Raw genomic sequence first — 18,963 nt, 5'->3', positions numbered from 1 at the left:
GTAATTATCATGTTTGTCATGCAGTTTCGTAGGTTACATATACTCAGTTATGGTCGTAGGTTGGAGACAGACACGACAGGACTCACCGAGGATCATGCAACAAACAGCCCAGTTTATTGTTTGACGTTCCCTTTTATAGGGGTGTTCAAAATGCCCATGCCTGGACAACAGATTGGGTCTCAGCACCACCCAGCTCCCTGGCCAGTGATATGTCTGCATTCAGGATTGAATGGGTCAAGCTGGGGTCCCCTGTTTGAGTTCAAGCCGTTTACTTCTTTTCTGTATTGAAATAGGCTAGCTGAATTACGTTTTTTATTTATCACCAAATTTATCTGTCCAGCTTCAGACAGCTGTGCTGTGACACATAGTAAAGAGTGGGAGAAAGCACGGGTTGAGGTAAGTTAGCTGACTGTGAGAGAGATTACCTAAGATGTAGGCTTATTTTTTTGCTTTCTACGTGGGTGCTCGTATTTGATATGAACATTTTGTTTTAACTCCAAACAAAAAGCTAGCAGAAGGCTCCAAATAAAAATCTAGCAGAAGACTGTGTTTATCCAGCTGTGGTACATAGTGTGATTTGCTTTCACGTTTGTTGTTGTTGTTGTGTTTCACTGTTTTGTTGTTTGGTGAAGAAAACAAACCCAGGTTGTGACTACAGCTGGCTTGAATAAAAGGTGGGTTCATTGATAGGGAAAATTGACGCTAAAAGTGGTTTTAGTTTGACCCCATCTGAGTCAAATTATTTTTAGTTCTTTCCTGTAAACCATTAATTTTGTAGCAGCATCGGTCGGGAACAATGTCTACACAGTGGTGTATGGAGCTGGGAGTGGGGTTGGATTTCTCTGGCAGTGTGATCACCAAGTTAACCCCATGCTGAAGAGCAGCCCCAGCTGTTTAGGCACACATCCCTTGAAGACATAACCCAACCAGGCTTCTGGCAGCTCCTGGCCAGAGAACACTTGAGCTGTTTTGAGCTAACACTACAATAAATCAGTTTTCAAAGTGGTGGACTTAGGTTGCTTCTCAGCATTCTTTTTAAACCCATTTATGATGAGTCTGTGGTCAGTTCTATTTTACTATACTTTCATTAAAATAATCATATGATTTTAGCTTTTACTGTGATTTTTTTTGCTAGTTTTCTATGCAAAAGATTTCTAAATGTTACCTCTGCTTGTTTGTATGACATTACTACAAAATGACCATGTTCTTTTTTCTAAATAGAAAATTAATCCTTAATCAACTCTTGTGCCACCTTTACACTGCTAGAGGGTTGTTTCAAAGCTAAAACCAGATTCAATAACATGTTGAGTATTCTTTAAATTAATCACATCCCTGTGACCTACAAGAAAAATGGAGAGGGGCTTTTTACGAGGGTATGCAGTGATATGACAAGGGGTAATGGCTTTAAACTAAAAGAGAGAGATTTAAAGTAGATATTAGGAATTCATTATTGTTGAGGGTAGGATACTGGAACAGGTTGCCTAGAGAAGCCATGGATGACCCATCCCTGGAAGTGTTCAAGGCCAGGATGGATGAGGCTCTGAGCAGTCTGGTCTAGTGAAAGACAGCCCTGCTTGTGTTGAGAGGGGTGGATGTAGGTGGCCTTTAAGGTCCCTTCCAACCCAAACCATTCTAGGATTCTATGATTCATGAAAGCAGCTAACCTTTCTTAAAATGTAACCTTATTTTTATGCTCATTTGCATTATTCACAAAAGCATTATTTTATGAGAGAACAATTGATATTCCTCTTAGATGATAATACACCAATTTTTCTTTTCCAAGAATTAAGGTAGGAAGGATTGGGAAGTGTAGCAGTTTTAAGTGTGAGTCAGCAAAGTGGTTGGACAATGCTCCTATCTAAGGGGAGGTAGAATTATTTAGAATTATTTTAATTTATTGGTCTTTACTCTGCACAAGAGTTCAATGTAATGCTGATTTCAATCACTCTTTTTCTGTCTTCTAGCTTTTTCTTTTTGTGGTCTGGAACTTTGAGCTCTACATGATACCACTGGCTTTGTTGTTGCTGCTGGCATGGAACTACTTCTTGATCATATCAGGAAAAGATAACAGGCAACATGATACAGTAAGTCTTCTCTACTTCAAGGGCATATATGTCCTTTTCTTTTTTTAACTAGGCAAAATTTTTAAACTGGGCTTAAATATGATATCTTTTTCAACCTGTCTCCCTTCACAATGTTTGATGGACAATTTTCCCACCTGCAATTTAATTTTATTCTGGCTGTCCAAAAAGTGTGTCTGGTTTTGTTGAAATGTCATGTAAAAATACAATAGAATATGCACTATCTATAGAATCTGTTTTGTGTGGGAGCAGAGAGGCTTATTGTTGAGAAAAAGGAAAATTCTTTGAAAATTTTTCTATATGGCTAAGTCCTTATGTTGCATTTTTTTTTATTTCGCATATTGAAGTTAAAGATTAAAATTATTCCAGTTGGTTAACAGTTTCAGAATGTATCACATTTTATTGTATTTCACAATTCATCAATAATATTCACTGAGCCTTTTCTTATTTTCTTCTCCTCATTTAATGCCGTCATTTAATTAAAAACATGTAGTTGGCATATAATGTAGCAAACATTTACTAATAACTGGAATTTATCAATAATATTAAAATGGTTTAGATTTTCAAAAGTACATATAAAGTTGTATTCTATGCTGTACAAATTTTCTAGCACGTGGTACTGCTGAGCCTTATGAATTTGATATTTGTACTAGTTTTTGTATCCCAAAAGCAGTATGTTGTCTACTACTTTATGATCTGAATGGATAACTTAATGGGCAGGGGAAGCCAAAAGATATTAGATAATTGGTCTCTGAGGACAGTGGTTAATGGAGGTCAGTAAAAAGTGGACTGCCATGGTGCAAAGTCCTGTTTAACGTCTCTTCCAGTGATGTACAGATGATAGTGCAGCCCCATTAAGTTTTTGGGTTATATCAAGTGTGTAGAACCATTTGACACTCTGGATCTGCCACCCAAAGGGATCTAAGTGAGTTGGATATATGAACTGATAGGAACCCCATGCAATTCAGAAGGAAGAATCTTCTCTTGGAGAGAAATAGCTTGTTGAAGTCATAGAGAGTGGAAGTTGGTTGTCTGAAAGCAGCTGTCTGACCTGGGCCTAGGGGTCTTAGAAGGCAGCAAGATAATCAGAAGCACAGGTAGTGGATTGAGGGAAGTGGTTATCTCCACTCCTCAGCACTTGCCAGAATGCATCTAGAATAGTATCCAGTTTGGGGCATGCCAGTTCAAGAAAGTAATTGATTGACTTCAGCAAGTTCAGTGAAGGACTACCAACATGATCAGGAGCTTAAGCCCGCATCAACCAGGCCTTGAAGAGAAGCTGAGGGAAGTGGACTTGAAAGATCCTGGAGAACAGAAGGCTTCTAGTGACTGGAACACCCTGTAAGGAGGTTAACAAGAAGATGGAGCTAGACTGCAAAAGTGATCTGTAGTGGAAGAGGCAACAATCTTCATTTGAAACAAAAGAGGTTCAGACTGAAAAACCTTTCTTGCCATGAGGATTGTTAAGCAGTAGAAGAGGTTGCTCAGGAAACTGCAGTTGCTATAGGAAGTTTCCAGGTCCTGACTGAGGAAAGATCTGAGGAACCTGATCTGGCTACTTCATGGCTGGCCCCAGTTTGAGCAGGAGTTTGGAAGTCCTTTCCAACCTGCGTGGTCCCCTAATGTCTAGCAACTGCAATTATTAGAACCTATAGAGCCCTGATCCCAACACTGTTGTTACCTGTCCATATCACTAAGACTGTTATGCTTCCAAGGACCATCTAAAAATAAGGGTGGGACTGATAAGGGTAATCCCTAATCCCAAATGTGTTTACATTTATGGAAAAAGCCTAAGATAAAGATTTAAAAGATGCAATACTTAAAACAGCCCGTTGTCTTGTGGTGGCTGAAACGCTTAAAGCTTCTCAACATGAAGATTTTATGAGTACCTGAAATCCTTGGTGAAAGAAGAAATTTCACTTGTGAGCTGCAATACATTTAATTTCTCTCTGAAATACCATACGTCTGGGAAGATTATCTGATCATGTAGCTTTTCTAACAAACTAATGAATCTAGTAATGGGCTCTCAGTTAAGCATACCAAATGCTACTGATAAAACTTTCCTCTTGCTGAGAGTGCTTCAATACAAGCTAATAGAGCCTATCTCAACCAATCATGTTGATTCGAAATATTTGGTATCTGTGCCAATAATGACCTTGTTTTTAATGATTTATGTTTTGTTGTCATCATGTTGAGCATCAGCCTTGAGGGGAGTAATTTGCAGATTTATTAATATCACGAGTCCTTAGCTTAGGTCATTAGCACAGTATCATTTGGAGTAATTTAAAAGCGTGTGTTTTCTTATGCAGAATGTAAATCTTATCTAAATTAATTAAGCAGTGTTTCCTAGTGTATACATAGTGATTATGTAACCTAAAAATGTGTATTCTATTTCACCTGTTGAAAACTTGTTTTTGAGAGATGTTTTATCCGTCTCTTGCAACTCCAGGGGGGAGGGGGGCAGATGCCTCCTGATAACGGCCCAGCCATTAAAACCAGGTGGGACAGTGTTTCTTATCTCTTTCACCACCCCTCCATCCTCCAGGGGGACATCTTCTGATAATGGGCCATTAGGGCCCACCAATGACATGACACATTCCATCATCCCATTGTGAGATGCTCCACCCAGTGCGGGAGGAGCCAGCTGTTCCTAGCTAGATAAAAACTGGGACTGAAGGACACAAAGGATCTGTTTTTTCCACTGGATTCCTGGAGGAAGGCTGGACCCATCTTGTTGCCACTGGACTTTCTACAGGACCATCTCTACTCCAACAGAAACATATCTGTTACTCCAGGAGGACTTATTTGGACTACTTCCAACACCCTGACTGCCAGGGTGCCAGGTTGTATTCCTGACTCTGTCAGGGTTTTTCCAGGATTTTTGTTTGCTACCTTGCTTGGGTTTTTTGTACTACTATTTTTTTTTTTTTAATATTCCTAGTAAAGAACTGTTACTTCTATTTCCCATATCTCTGCCTGAAAGCCCCTAATTGCAAAATTATAATAATTTGAAGGGAAGGGGGTTTACATTCTTCATTCCAAGGGAGGCTCTAGCTTTCCTTGGCAGACAACTGTCTTTCAAAACCAAGACACCTAGTGGCTAGAGAATGCTTCAGCATTCATGTGATCTGGCTTCTCTTCTCGAGTCTTCATCAATTCCTTGTGTGTCTCAGTGAAATAATTGACTACTTATCTTAGAAATGTCATCTAACTTTAGAAGTTACTTTGAAATCCTAAGGCTAATGATAAGACACCAAGGTAAATGTATTTGTGAACTTTTTTTACCTGATTAACATTAGACAAACATAGTTAAAAATTCATAAAAATATGAAACAAATTTAAATTTGGAACCATGCAAAGTAGCTCTGAAGAGTTGTTTCCCATTGTAATATCTTTTTGAGAAAATAATTGTTAATTGTCTCATCAGTCTAGATGCTAGGGACCACACTTCTTCCACAGGTCAGTGATTAGTGACCACCGAGTTTCTGTCTGCATATGGCAGACAGACCAGCCTTAACTCTTCCTTGTTTGACTGTCTCTATAGATAAGATACCATTTGCTTTTTCTTCTTGGGCATTAGGTGTTTTTTTAAGTAGTTTGAAACTTATTTCCTCATGGAGAAATTCACCTGCCAAACAAGGATCTAGGTACCTCTATTATAATATGAACCTGCGCTTCTTGATAGAATGCAAGTACGGTTATTTTGCCATTTATTCCGACTCCTAATGAGTTATATATGCAAGTCCTTTCTTGAATCCACCTTTCTTGAATGCACCCTGAGGTGCAATATGGTTGGGGCAGGGGGAGGCCCAAGTGTATTTCCTAGTAGGACATAACTTTATTGGAATGCCCAGCAGAGGAGTGAAGCAGCATACTATGTTTCCATGGATTCAGCTGGACTCCTTGTAGGATTGATGATCATTGTGGTTTTAGTCCAACACTGATGCAAATTTCCAAAGAAACATTGGATTCCCTATCTTCTGTAAATTTTGATCAAGATTAGTTGTATTTCTGAAAGATACACTCTCATGAGGTAGGAACTATTGCATTAAACATTGGTGTAAGTGACTGTATATAGATGTAGACTTAGTGGATATTTCTGAACTGAACTAAAACAAATGAATCTCTGTCCTTGAGTCATGTGGCAGGTGTAAAAATCACGTAATAAATATTTCTTGCCCGTATTAAGTGAGGAAAAAAATAACTAAAATGGCGTTCTTAATGCTTTCTTCTGAATTTTGCAATAACATTTTTGCGTGAAGTACACCCTGCTGCTTTCTCCAAAAATATTTACACTTCCTTATAATCGTACTCCCAAGTATCTGACCTCACAATATAATTTGTTTTTAGCACAGCTGCTGTTGTTATATCAAGCCATGATCACCTAAACACACAAGATTGGAACTCAGTGACTCTTATTAGGCTGAGATTTCTTTTCTTCTCCTGCCTTTTTTCCATCATCTTTTTCCCATCATCTGTGGGAGAGGTATCAATCACTGCTGTGTTTCTGTTGTCACCTGTGCTGGATCTGTGTGGTGGGGAGTAGCTGCCCCTATACATAATAGAGCATGGCAAACTAACAGAAGGTATGGTGGGTTAAAAGGTTATTATCAGTATTTTTAAGACGCTACTTAATACTCTTATGATTTCAAATACACCAAAAAAGGCCCCTCACCTTTGTAGCTTGTAGAAAATAGCAGTGCTCCTGTCTGGTGTCTGGGGTCTTCTATTTCTAAGCAAAAGTCACAGTGATTATAACTGCATGGAGTTAATCAGGGGGGATGGGGGGTGGGGTTGGAATTGTTGGGTTTGGTTTTGGTTTTTTTTGTTGTCTGTGCATTTCTGCTTCAGGCTGTGTTCTGCATGTTCTGACAGCCTGCTGGAGCTGCCTAACTTAAGGAATGGTCAGATAATCTCTCAAAGTGATTTAAAATGTTCCCACTGTCCAGCTGCTCTCATCTCTTTCCCTGGGATGAAACAGTTGACTGCATGGTTAGAGCGTGTCATACTGAGAATTAAACACAGTTTGCATAGCTATGAATCATTAGTTTTACCCTGTGTACATAAGCCTGCCTACCACAATTAGGACAAACTGTGAGTCTCTCAGTTGTTGGTCTATCATGCTTAACTGCTATAACAGGCACATTGGATCTCCTCTGGTGACACTGCAAGTTCTTGTTCTTCCATGATCAAATAGGTAGCAGACAGAAACACAGGTCATTTTCTTCTCCATCCTGCCTGTGGAGTACTGGACAGATCTGGAACGAAAACGATCAGTTGCACAGCTCTTATTGACAGCAGGGACTTGGTTTTTACAACAGGGGGATACTTTTTGAGGATTGAAGACTACTAGGAAGAGATCCACCTCATCACAAGGGGCAAAATCTTCTTTCCCAAAAGGCTGCCAACCTGATCAGGAGAGCATTACACTAAAAAAAAATCAGGGAGGGAGGTGATGGCAACCCACAAAAGTGATTCCTCAAGTGAGGAATCACAGAATAATTTGATTTGGATGGGATCTTCAGAGTAATACCTTCCACCCAAGCAGGTTGCTCAAAGCCCTGTCCAACTTGGCCTTGGAATTCTGCCGGGAATGGAGCACCCATAGTTCCTCTGGGCAACCTGTTCCAATTCCTCCCTACCCTCACAATAAAGAGTTTCTTCCTAATATCTAATCTAAATCTGCCTTCTGTCAGTTTGAAGCTACTGCCCCTTGTTCTGTCATGAAACTGGTGGTCTGAGTTGGCAAGAAAAGGGTGCAGGATGAATGGCCAGGAGAGTCCTTAAAACCAACCCAACAAGAATGATGTGCCCCCCAGGCCAGGTGTAGACACACAAATAAGGAAATGCCTCTGAAAAAGTCTCTCACACCTTCTCTGAGAACCCAGCATGTCAGAGATAAGTACAATAGTGTGCACATTAAGTACCAGTAAGAGTTCAGGGGTCCACATATTCATTCACAGTCACAGAGACGTGGTGAAATTGCTGTCATGTCCGTTATGCAGTGTATGTGTACTGGCTTTATAGTCAGGATAGGCTGGGAGGTGAGAGTTTCTTTTCATTCCAGCAAAGGGAAGATGATGAATGGATCAAAGCATCTGGCATAGAAGGAGAGGCTGGACAAGCTGCTGTTCTGCATGGAGGAGGGTTCTTGATGATGTGTATAAATGGCAGAAGGGAGCAGGAGAGAGACACCGTCTCCTCTCAGTGGTGCTCCCTCACAGGACAGTATCAATGGCCACATGATGGCCACATGATCAAAATACATGAAAATTCATCTGACCACAAGAAAGCACTTTCATAGTGACTGTGGTCAAGAAGGCCAGATTGCCATTAGAGGTTGTGAAGTGTTCATCCATGGAGATATTCAAGACCTTTCAGGACATGGGCTTGGGCAACGTGCTCAGAGGTGACCTTGTGTGAGTCGAGAGGTTGGGCTTGATGATGTCTGCTTGAGTGGAAAGGACAGAATGGCCCTGCCACCCTCTGCCACTCATCATTCTCTCAACTGAAGATACTAATCTTTCTCTCCTTTTTGTCTATTATTTGTTAGGGATTTTTTTTTTCCCAAGTAATTTAACATTTAATAGAATAATAATGCACATCCCTGAAGGTACCTGTGAATGTTTTTCTGCCATATATGCTTCCATGGAGAGGAGGTTTGATTACTTCACATCTTGCATTGATAGGTAATACTTAAAGCCATTAAGGAAATATTAACTAGCCAATTTCCTCTTGAAGTTAAGTGATGCACATGTCATTGCATAGCAAATTATGCTAAATAGCTGGGAGTTACTGTGCCATGCACAATTTTTAATGAATTTGCATAATAGAATATATATATATATATATATATACACACACACACACACACTCTATCTTTCAAGAATTATACAAAGTGACAAGACATCTTCTAATTTCATTGTAGATTTTTTCCCACACAGACTTTGATAATTTATATGTGTTTGTTTCTATTAGAAGTTAGAACTAGGATGAAATCTTGAGAATAGAAGAAAATGTTGTTAAAGGCAGCCTATTATTTTTTGTTTTTAAGTAGTTTTATCTGTGTATTTTCTGTAGTCCACCAATATGAGGACTCAAATCTTCATGTGTTTTCCAGAAATTGCCAAATTAAAAAAAAACAAAAGTGAGAATGGGAAGAATGATGCTTATGAATATATCCACCTCAGTGAATTCTTTCTTCACTCGAGGAAAGGTGATCAGCACAATAAGCTTGAGTTGGTCATAGAAGCCCAGCTCACTTGCACCCAGGAGATCTTTTCTGGTTAGAATCCTATCACTTTGTTGTCAGAGCCAGGCAACAGTGTCTGTCAGAGCACTGTCAGGTGGATTTATTGCTGCTCTTGTTTGGGGCTGAGAGTGCCATTTTGCAGTACATTCACTGCATAAATTAACAGAAAAGTACCTGACTTGAACCAGCTGTTTTCCTAGAAGTTGAAAACTGAGTTATCAAGTAAGTAAACAAAGCAGGAACTTGATTTTTTTGTTTCTTCACTTTACGGTCATAAAGACTGAGTCCTTACAGTCCTTATATTCAAAAGCTTTCATGTGCAGATGAATACAGGACAAACACCAAGTGCTTCAGATCCCTTTCCAGTGTGGTATTTTGGGGTTTTGAGCATAAAGTCCAGAAGTTATATTCTGCCAGGGAGTCTGCAGAGATTTCTAACTGAAGACTAAATTCTTGCTGTTGAATAGATGGAAAAAATAAAGCCCTGTATTCTAGATAGGCAGTGTCTGGAGTATGTAATTTGCACAAGATAAAAAAGGACATATTCAGGTGAGGAAGTACATATTGCCTGCTTTCTGACTGTACTTTCCTGAGAAGTTTTGCCTCTGGTATGACAGCAGTGGCAGTAGCCCCCAGCATGAAGGCTGCTCAGAGCACACAGGGTTAGCCACGGAACAGTATGTGTGTGAAGCTAGCTAGATTTATGACTCTAAAAGTAAGGAAAGTATGATTTTTTAATATAAAATTATTTTCAATATTATGCAGAACTGATTTTACCTTGCATTTTCTAGCTCCTAACTAATCATAAGCTTTGCCTTCATTTGTTATCAATAAAATAAATTAGAAGGGCTTTTGCATATGAGTCATAATCTGTCTGTGTGGGCAGGGTGGGTGCTGTTGAAGAACAAGGACTACTGGAAACACTTGCTAAATATTAGGTAGTCCACCAAGAATCACTGTTGTCTCCACACAGATGTTTTTGGGTTTTTTTCTCTGTGATCCATACAGTCAGGAAATAAATATATAATGTAGTGCTCCACAATGGGACAGGGTGGGTTTTCTTTTAATATATCAGAAAAGAAACATGAAAGTGTCAGCTTAATCATGGATTTAAATTTTGTTGATCAAGTCTAATTTTTATAAGTGCACATAATCACTGAAGCTGGACAAATTTCCTCTAGATTGCATCGTAATTTTTGGTGGCCTGCTGCAGTTAAATGGAGAATTATCTTTATGAAACATCCTCTTCATAATTTGCCATTAAATGAGACTTGAACAAATCAACATAAATCTTACATAAAGGTTATTTAACTAAATGTTGGTACTATAAATATTCTGAATGCATTGTCCACTAATTCAACAGTTCCACAATATACTGTGTAAAGATCGGTAGGTGGTAGGCATTTCTCTTCTACATAGTTGACAGAAAAATATGGTGCTGCAGGTGGCTGTCTGGGCTACAGGTAAAAGAGCCTGTCCATGCTGCAATCATAATCCCTGTGTCAGAGATTTGCATACAGTAGCAGAGTACATAGTAAGCTCCTTGGTAAAATTTACATGACTGTTCTTACCCCAGCAACAGCTGCAAAACCAAAACACATTACAGAGCTGGAATGCTTTGGCTTGTTTTGGTCACCTGAAGAGAAAAGGCCAAAACCCCGCCCTAAATATCTCCAGCATTCTTTTAAAAATTGGATTTTTTTTCCAGTCAGAAACCGGACGGTTTTTTTTAATTTAACTTTTGCCTCTTTTTATTTCCACAGTCTTTCAATATTGCTGGCAACTAAAATAAAATTGAAGTTCACAGCACAGAGAAAGCATTTTTTGTATGAGACTGGTTGTTTTTGTGTTTTGTTTTTGGTTTTTTTTTGTTTTTGTTTTTGTTTTTGTTTTTGTTTTTTTTTTGCATTTGCCTGAAGTTTTAAATGGCAACAAGATTCACAGACAGATTGTAGTGGCTATTATAAATAATCAGTACTGTATAACCTAACATCAATTTAGTTTCTAGAAAAGCTTTAAGAATTTTGGGATTTTACTGTATTTAATGAAATATATAAATACCAGGCTAAAAAATAACTAACTGAAATTACAGCAATATGTGTATTACATACATTTTCACCTAAAATATGTAATATAATTTTTTTGTACCAAAAAGCTGGCCAGCTTCAAATCTGAGTGCAATAGACTGGAGCACACCCATAAGCTTAAAATAACTGGATACGTGCTATTTTATAAGAGAAGCATATCTGGTCCTACTAGAATCTGGAAACAATATATTTGAAAAGAAATAATAATAACAATGAAAACCTATAATGAGACATGTTCTTTATAAGATAATTTATCATAAGGTTTTGCCCAAGAATTCTAGTTCATAGTATCTTGTGAGGGCATTATTTTTAATAGTCCTGCATAGTAATCTTTCATTGATCCTTAGCCAAGCAAAGAATGCAGTTATTTTTATTCTGCTGTACTAAAAGCATCCTGAGACATCTGCCATTTCAAGTGTACAGTACATATTGAAGCCTTTAGATGGAGACATACTTCAAATAAACACCTAATATTCAGTTCACAGTGCATTGTGTAAATACAAGAGAAAGCTAAAATAAATGAGAACCAAATATTGAAAGAAAATGAGAGAAATGGTATGGTATTGTACCACTGTTATGTTAAAAATTACTTACTCTTAACTACATTGGCAGTTGAATATTGAGGACATGTAATGCTGACAACAGCAAAAAGATTACATGTTCTTGTATTATCAACTGTATTTACTGCTGATATATGTTCCTAAGAAATGCATTATACTGTAAATAAAAAATCTGTTGTTTACATTACAGAACTCTGTGTAATTGGCAGCTTGCATCAAAAGGCCTCTGATAGCCGTATTAGTCTTGTTTCCTATTAAGAATCAGACTAAATTACATTATGAGCTCTTCCCAGAATAAGCTAACAAAATGCATTCTGTTGGAAGACATAATTCAAGTGGCTATGTAAAAACCAGAAAGTAATTTAGTAGAAAAGTACTTATACTTCTGTTTTTATTCTCCTGTCTTCTGTACTGCAATGTTATTGAGAAGCTTATCACACTAATTATCACATCTAGTAGTTCAGTCATTCTGATGATTACTACAGATGAATACCCCAAGATCAAAATGTATAAATCTGGTTGGACCCACATATACTGCACTCCTAAATCAGAATATGTTAATTTAATTTTTATTTTCCTTAAAAATGTGGTTTAAAAGTTGGACATTTTAATGAAGATGTATCTCCTGTAAAGTTTCTCATTGGCAATTCCATAAAAGAAGCAGATACCATGTTGTGAAGATGAGCACATAACAGCTGCTCTAGTGGGCTTGTGGACAATGAATATCTTTCCTTCAGATTAAGTACCAGGAAATGATCTGTGAAAACCCAAGTGGTTTTACGCATCCTTCTTAATCCATACAAATGGCATGATTTTATATTATATTTACAGGTTTACACTGAGTTGTATGGCTCACAAGCTTACAGTACATTTCATGTCAGGACAACATGAATATAAATCCAAAGAGTCCCTGAACAGTATAATTCTGACTACATTAATTGCACATCTAAAATGCATTTAATTTGGAACCAAATCTCACCCTCACTTTTGATTTCTTTTATAATTTTACTACTTGTATATGAACATACAAATACGTGTAGATACTATGAGAGCATAACGTGTGTGGCATAGAAAGTGTTTTGTTTTTATTGGAAACCACCTTGCTTTGAAGGACTACATCAAGTAAGATCTAAGCAGATACAGAGAATTCTAATGAGGGACATTGTTAAAGTATTAAGGTAACAGTCATTATGGCTATCTTCAGGGTTAGTGCTCTTTTTTTTTTTTTTTTTTCCCCCCCTTTTCTTTATTTTACATCTCAGTGCACAGCAAATACCTGGTATTGTTAACATATAAACACATCAGAATATCTTCTGTGCAGGTGTTTCTTTTGGATCAGCTGAAAAACTCAGAACAGAGATAGTTGATGGTCTTCACACTCTGTTTCTGTGTGACAACCAGCGGGCTGATGCTAAGAGAAAAGGACCTTTCATTAGAAATGGTATTAACGTTTCAGTGTATCACTTTTCCACTGAGTCTTTAGATTCAGTTATTTCTAAGTCCTCTACAGCTGCAGGGCTTTGATTTAACACGCCTGTAAATAATTAGAATCCACCTCTGCTTTGCAGGTGTTGAGGTTAGAAGTAAAAAAAGATTATTTTCTCAGAAATTTTATCCTTTTTGTTAGTCAGTAGATCTTCAGAATAAATGCAGTTTATCAGTTTCCTCAGAGGACTGCCTTATAGCCCCCAAGGTGCTAACGTTTTCTTCGGTGTGCAAATATGATGGTTGTGCCTCCTTCTGGTGACCTGGTGTATGGTATCTGCTGTGACAAAGCAATGGTCCTCCAATCCGTTATGGATTTTGAGTTGTACAGTATTTTTGGCCTGTGTTTCTCAAAGAAGGTGGGAATGTATCAGAAATAATGACAGTAGTTAGGGATTAGATTACATGCTGCCTCTGATTTATAAGCTTTTAATAGGGGTGTATTGCAGAGAAAGTGTCTTTGCAACATTTAAACACCATCTCCTTACCTTTTGGCTGTGAAGTAGCTTACAATTGTATTTGAGGCCACCTGTGCATGGGGTTTTTTTACAATGTCATCTGTATTTGCACTACATACAAGGGACAGTACCAAGAAACAATTCCTTTCAAGACCTTCTACCAGTATGCAGCATATAAGTCTGTGACAAGTGATTTTACAGAAGGTCATGTCACTTTTAACTGCTTGCATTAGATCTTTCTGATTTCCCTAGAACCCTTCTGTTGTTTGAGTAATACTACTTGATTTCAAACAAGGTATTAGAAGGCATAATTTAGAGTGAATATGCTAAGGACAACATTAGATTTTTGCCATAGAATTTTTATTAAAATAAATGTAATGTTACATTTTATCTTTATTTCCTTTTTTTGCCCACCTTTCCTCTTCTCTCCGTCCTTCCCCATTACATCCTTCCTTCCCTTATACCTCCTCCAGGTATAATGCTTGACATAAGGATCCAAGTAACTGCATTCCTTCCAAAGAGAGTGGCACATGTGTACTCTATTTGAATAGAAACAAGGCAGAACCAAAGGATAAAAAAAATCCATAGGGTTGGTTTTTTTTTTTTTTTTTTTTTTTCCTATTGTATTCTTAATACAATGTTAAACTGAAATCTGTGTTCATATCTACTGTGTCTCTCTTGAACAGCCTTGCTTTGTTCTGGAGTTGACTGTATTTCAGTATACAGCTTTAGTAAGTCTTCAGTGTGCGAACAATTCATATATCATACAACTGTGAAGAACCTATTTTGCTTGTTTTAATTTGTGGCCAAGTTCTGAAAACACTTGTTTTGGTGCTTTAATGAACTGTATTATCATATCCATATTGTCTTAATGGCTGTGTGTGTTGGGTTTTTTTCTTTTAAGCCTTTCTTTTGAATTTCAGGACAAGTGAAAGCCTGGGCTACGTTTCATACTACAAAGAATTATTTTTGCATCTTGGGCATTGGCATTTCATTACATTTGATTTTGCTACAAAAGTGGAATTCTGTTTTTCTTCCCAAACAATTCAGTACTCCAAATCTAAATGTAATGGCTAAACTAGAAAAAGAGGATAGACTGGTAGTGGCTTTTTAATTAAAAAAATTGAATGGAAAAAATAGAAACCTGGGCTTAGCCTGATACTTAAGTAGTTTCAAAGGGTTTTTTATGCCCTTTGAACAAGTTAACATTTTGCCTCTCTATAGAAGAAAAAAGCCCCACACCTGAATCTGAAGTGTTATTATCTAGATAATTTAGGATGGATATTGTCACACAAGTGATTTCTGTGAGGTGTACTCATTTACAGCATTTTTAGAGATATCCAGTTCAACAAATTGTCTCCATGCTAGCTTGAATGCTAATGTGAGATACACATCCTACTATTCAAGACAACGATTTCCTGCTTCTCAAGACAACGAATTTCTGGGTGAACATAAAAGAGATCTTTACATGTCTAGGGAATGTTAACGTTGAAAAATAAGAGACCTACTGACTTAGTGAGCTCTGGGCATTAGGCAGGGTGTTAATCAACGGATCTGATTTTATCTAAACACCCACCCATATATCTAGAGCTTTAGTCAACAAATGGTGCAGTTAAGTGGGGTTTTTGCATGTGGAAAAACTGATCTAAGAGAGTTTCCATCTTGTCACAGGCCACAACACCTTGTTTTCCTCCTCTTTTCTCAGTTTACCATTTTCTTTGTAGAGCTGGTGAAGCTGCTCAGTAAACTGGGTCACTGGAACCAACTGCATTAAAGGTTTGAGGACATATGTTTCTGAAGAACTCAGTTTCTCCAGGGGTGCAGTTTACAGCTCAGCTCCCCAAAGACTTTGAACCCAGGGAATATAGTAATGAGCAACTAGGAGACAAACAAGGTGATGCAGGTGCATGGGAAACAGAAAATGCCTTTGTTTCAGAGTGGTCAGTGAAGACTGGATCACTCAGACACCTCTAAATGGGATGTAAGAGGTGTATTGAACTAAAGAGGAGCCACATACATTTCAGCAACATGCTCTCAACATTTCCCTGTGATAAAACTCTTTGATCCCATTTCTTTGAGAGACTGAGCACACTTGGCCTAAAAGGCCAACAGACTGGTGAGAGAGACTTCTTCATGGATAGTGGCTAAGGCACAGCCTGGATTCCTTTTTCTGCCTGAGAGGACTCAGAAGGACATGTGCCTGGCTGGTGCCTGGTCTGAGGCTGCAGAAGATTTAATCAGTCAGGCTCCTCCTGCTACAATTGTTATTCTGGGCAGGGAAGAATTAAAGAGTAATTCCTTAATTTCTCATCTTTTTGGACATGCTTGCTCTTTATGGTTTCTTTGTATTTCTAGTTTTATCTCATTCAAACCTTCAGGACAGGGCAGCCAGTAGGCAGAAATGGAGTTTCCCCTTCAAAGTTCTCTTGTGAGAGGAGCTCTGGGACAGGGTTCAAACAAGGAGGAATAGCTGAAACTGCAAATGTTTTGATCTGTGGTGGGTCACTTGCTTGTATGCACAGTGCTCTTCTAGATGGGAATGTTACATCAAACCATGTGTTGTTTATGCTTGTAATGGTTTTAATTTAATAAAATTAAATTTGGAAACACCAATTAATGTAGGGGTTTTAGTGTTAATATTTTTGTGGGAGGGAGAGATTAGGAGAAAAATAAACAAAGCAGGCTTAAGCTTAAAAATGAACAAACATAGATTTATTAACATATATTCAAAGACTGAGAAAAGAAAAAAAAAAAGTTGAGAAATAAGAAAAACTTAAACTAAAACAGAATGATACTTTAAAACACACTTCTTTCCTCTTACAAACTATTAACTTTCTTATTGAACAACATAGACACAACTTAGGATTTTCAGTCAGTTTCACACCTTAGACATAACTACTCATTACTCTAGAAGAGTCCTTCTAAGATCTTTTTATGAAGACATTTGCTATAAGACAAAATAGTCCAGTGCTCTCAATGTCACACATCTGCTGCCGCCCGGAGTTTTCGCAGACTGTGATGTTCTATCTGCAGAGCTTCTCAGTGTATCTGGGGTACTATTTACGAATACTTCTCCTGATACAAAATTATCTTTGTCTCAAAAGGCTGAGACCTCCTTTTGACCCAGGAGCAGGGGTTTCACAGTTCCCAAATAAATCTCTACTACACCAGTCCTTAATTTTGATTAGAATAGCATTCTACCCAAGTAATACTAAGATGCTGCCAAGAACAGTTCATCATAATTTAGCTTAGAAAAGTCCAGTTAAAAATGTCCACTTCTTCAATCCTATTACAATATTATTAGTTCTTTTACTTCTCATCTAACTGACTTCATGCAGTGTCTGTTCCATGTACTTTTTGGGTTTTTTTCTTTCTTCTTTCTTTCGAGGAAGAATTGTGCTTTAAAAGTTTCATGTTGCTAAGAAAGAGTTAAATCCGCCCGGGCCTGCAAAGGCCACGTGCACGTGCTGGGCTGCAGGGCCGAAGAAAAAATGCAAGGCCGTGCTGATAAAGGAAGCTGGTAAAGGTCCTTTTTTCCACCCCTCGGTCTCATCCAGGCCGGTCCAGCTCAGAGTTGTTATGGAGCTGCAGGCTTGCTTTCTCCGCTGCCAGCGGTGATTAAGCTGGGCCATGTTCTGGCCCCTTCTGCCGTGGTCTGAGCCCAGGGCCCCGCGCTGCCGAGCTGCAGCTGCCCCTCTCCCCTGCCCGCAAGGGAAAGGGGCTCAGCCAGCCCGGGCTCTCTCTGTGCGGGCAGCAGCCCTCAGACACCCGGCCAGGCCCGGCCCCGCTGCCCAAAAGGGCAGCAAGGTCCAACCTGAGGCTGTCTGCCACCTCCGATGTTACCTCATGGCTGATTTCTAAAGCCAGAGAGCGAGGCGGTCCCAGCAGATCATTTTTAAATGTTCCTTCCAAAGTCACACTGACAGTTCTCATTGGCCAACTTAGCTGTCAATATCCCTGGCTGCTTTCTGATAGGTCCTTGTCCTCCCCGCCCCAACCCACTCTGCGGTCAGGACAGGGAAAAGCATTTTACATTTCTCTATATCTAGAAAACAAAATTGTGCCAACCCGTGATAATGATCTGCATGGGCCCATGTAACATGCCTAATTGGGACCTTATTGATGGTAGAGCTAACTCCGGGAAAGGAAACTGATTCACACACTTTTATTTTTCAGTTCTTCCCTTACCTGAATTTGTCTCTTGGATAAAGTCCCTTCTTGTACATGGATGTTGAAACACCCTTGCAGCATTGTCTGGGCTGGGGGCAGGGGGGTTTTAATATCCTAATAGGTACATACATACATATACCTATTATTAATATGTGTGTGTGTGTATATATATATACACACACACACACACATAAAGATACAAAGAAGCACACTGTTTTCTGGTTGTAAGGAGGTACAACTTTCTTTCCATCATCAGAGAATTTTCCTGTTAGGGTCGTTGATCACAGTGTAATGAGAGAGAGATTTTTAAGTCTGAATATGCCATGGCCCATCTGTGGAAAATTATTTGATCTCTCTGTAACATGGCCCATCTGTGGAAAATAATTTGATCTCTCTGTAACTAAACCTAGTGGTTCATTTCATGCTGATGGTATGATTAATAATTATTAATATTTAGAGAAGGAATTTAATATATGTTTATATTTCATGGTGTTGGACTGAAAAACTATATATGGAAAAACACATAGATGCAGACATGCAGCTGGTTCAGCTAGCAGTTAATGTGCATAAAGCTAGATGCACAGATTGTATAAAATTATTATTAAAGAAACACAGGGCTAATGCTGTAGAGCATATGGTATATATCATTGTTGAACATGATAAAGAGATAAACTACTATGAATTTATTTTTGGTTTTGTATTCTTCAAGAATCTCTTGGTGAATACTGTAAATTCAATTAAAAGTGTTGACCTTTTATGTAGGAAACCATAAATTTGAAGGGAGCTTGTATGTGCTACATAGGCACCAGTGGAGCTGACAAAGGATTCCTTTAGTTAAAGCAGGCATATACTGAATTTTGAAATGCCTTT

The 18,963-nt window shown here is 38.4% G+C and overlaps 1 protein-coding gene across 1 annotated transcript in view; it reads left to right on the top strand.

Annotated features, from left to right (window-relative positions):
• MCTP1 (multiple C2 and transmembrane domain containing 1) overlaps positions 1-18,963 on the top strand; it is a 220,173-nt gene that overhangs the window by 162,939 nt on the left and 38,271 nt on the right. Inside the window, 1 exon segment of the mRNA XM_040090995.1 lies at positions 1,965-2,084. Within this exon segment, the coding sequence (XP_039946929.1) occupies positions 1,965-2,084 (120 nt within the window).

This window comes from Hirundo rustica, chromosome Z (assembly GCF_015227805.2).
Source record: "Hirundo rustica isolate bHirRus1 chromosome Z, bHirRus1.pri.v3, whole genome shotgun sequence".
NCBI classification, from domain to species: Eukaryota; Metazoa; Chordata; class Aves; order Passeriformes; family Hirundinidae; genus Hirundo; species Hirundo rustica.
This window is presented reverse-complemented; position numbering and strand designations above follow the sequence as displayed.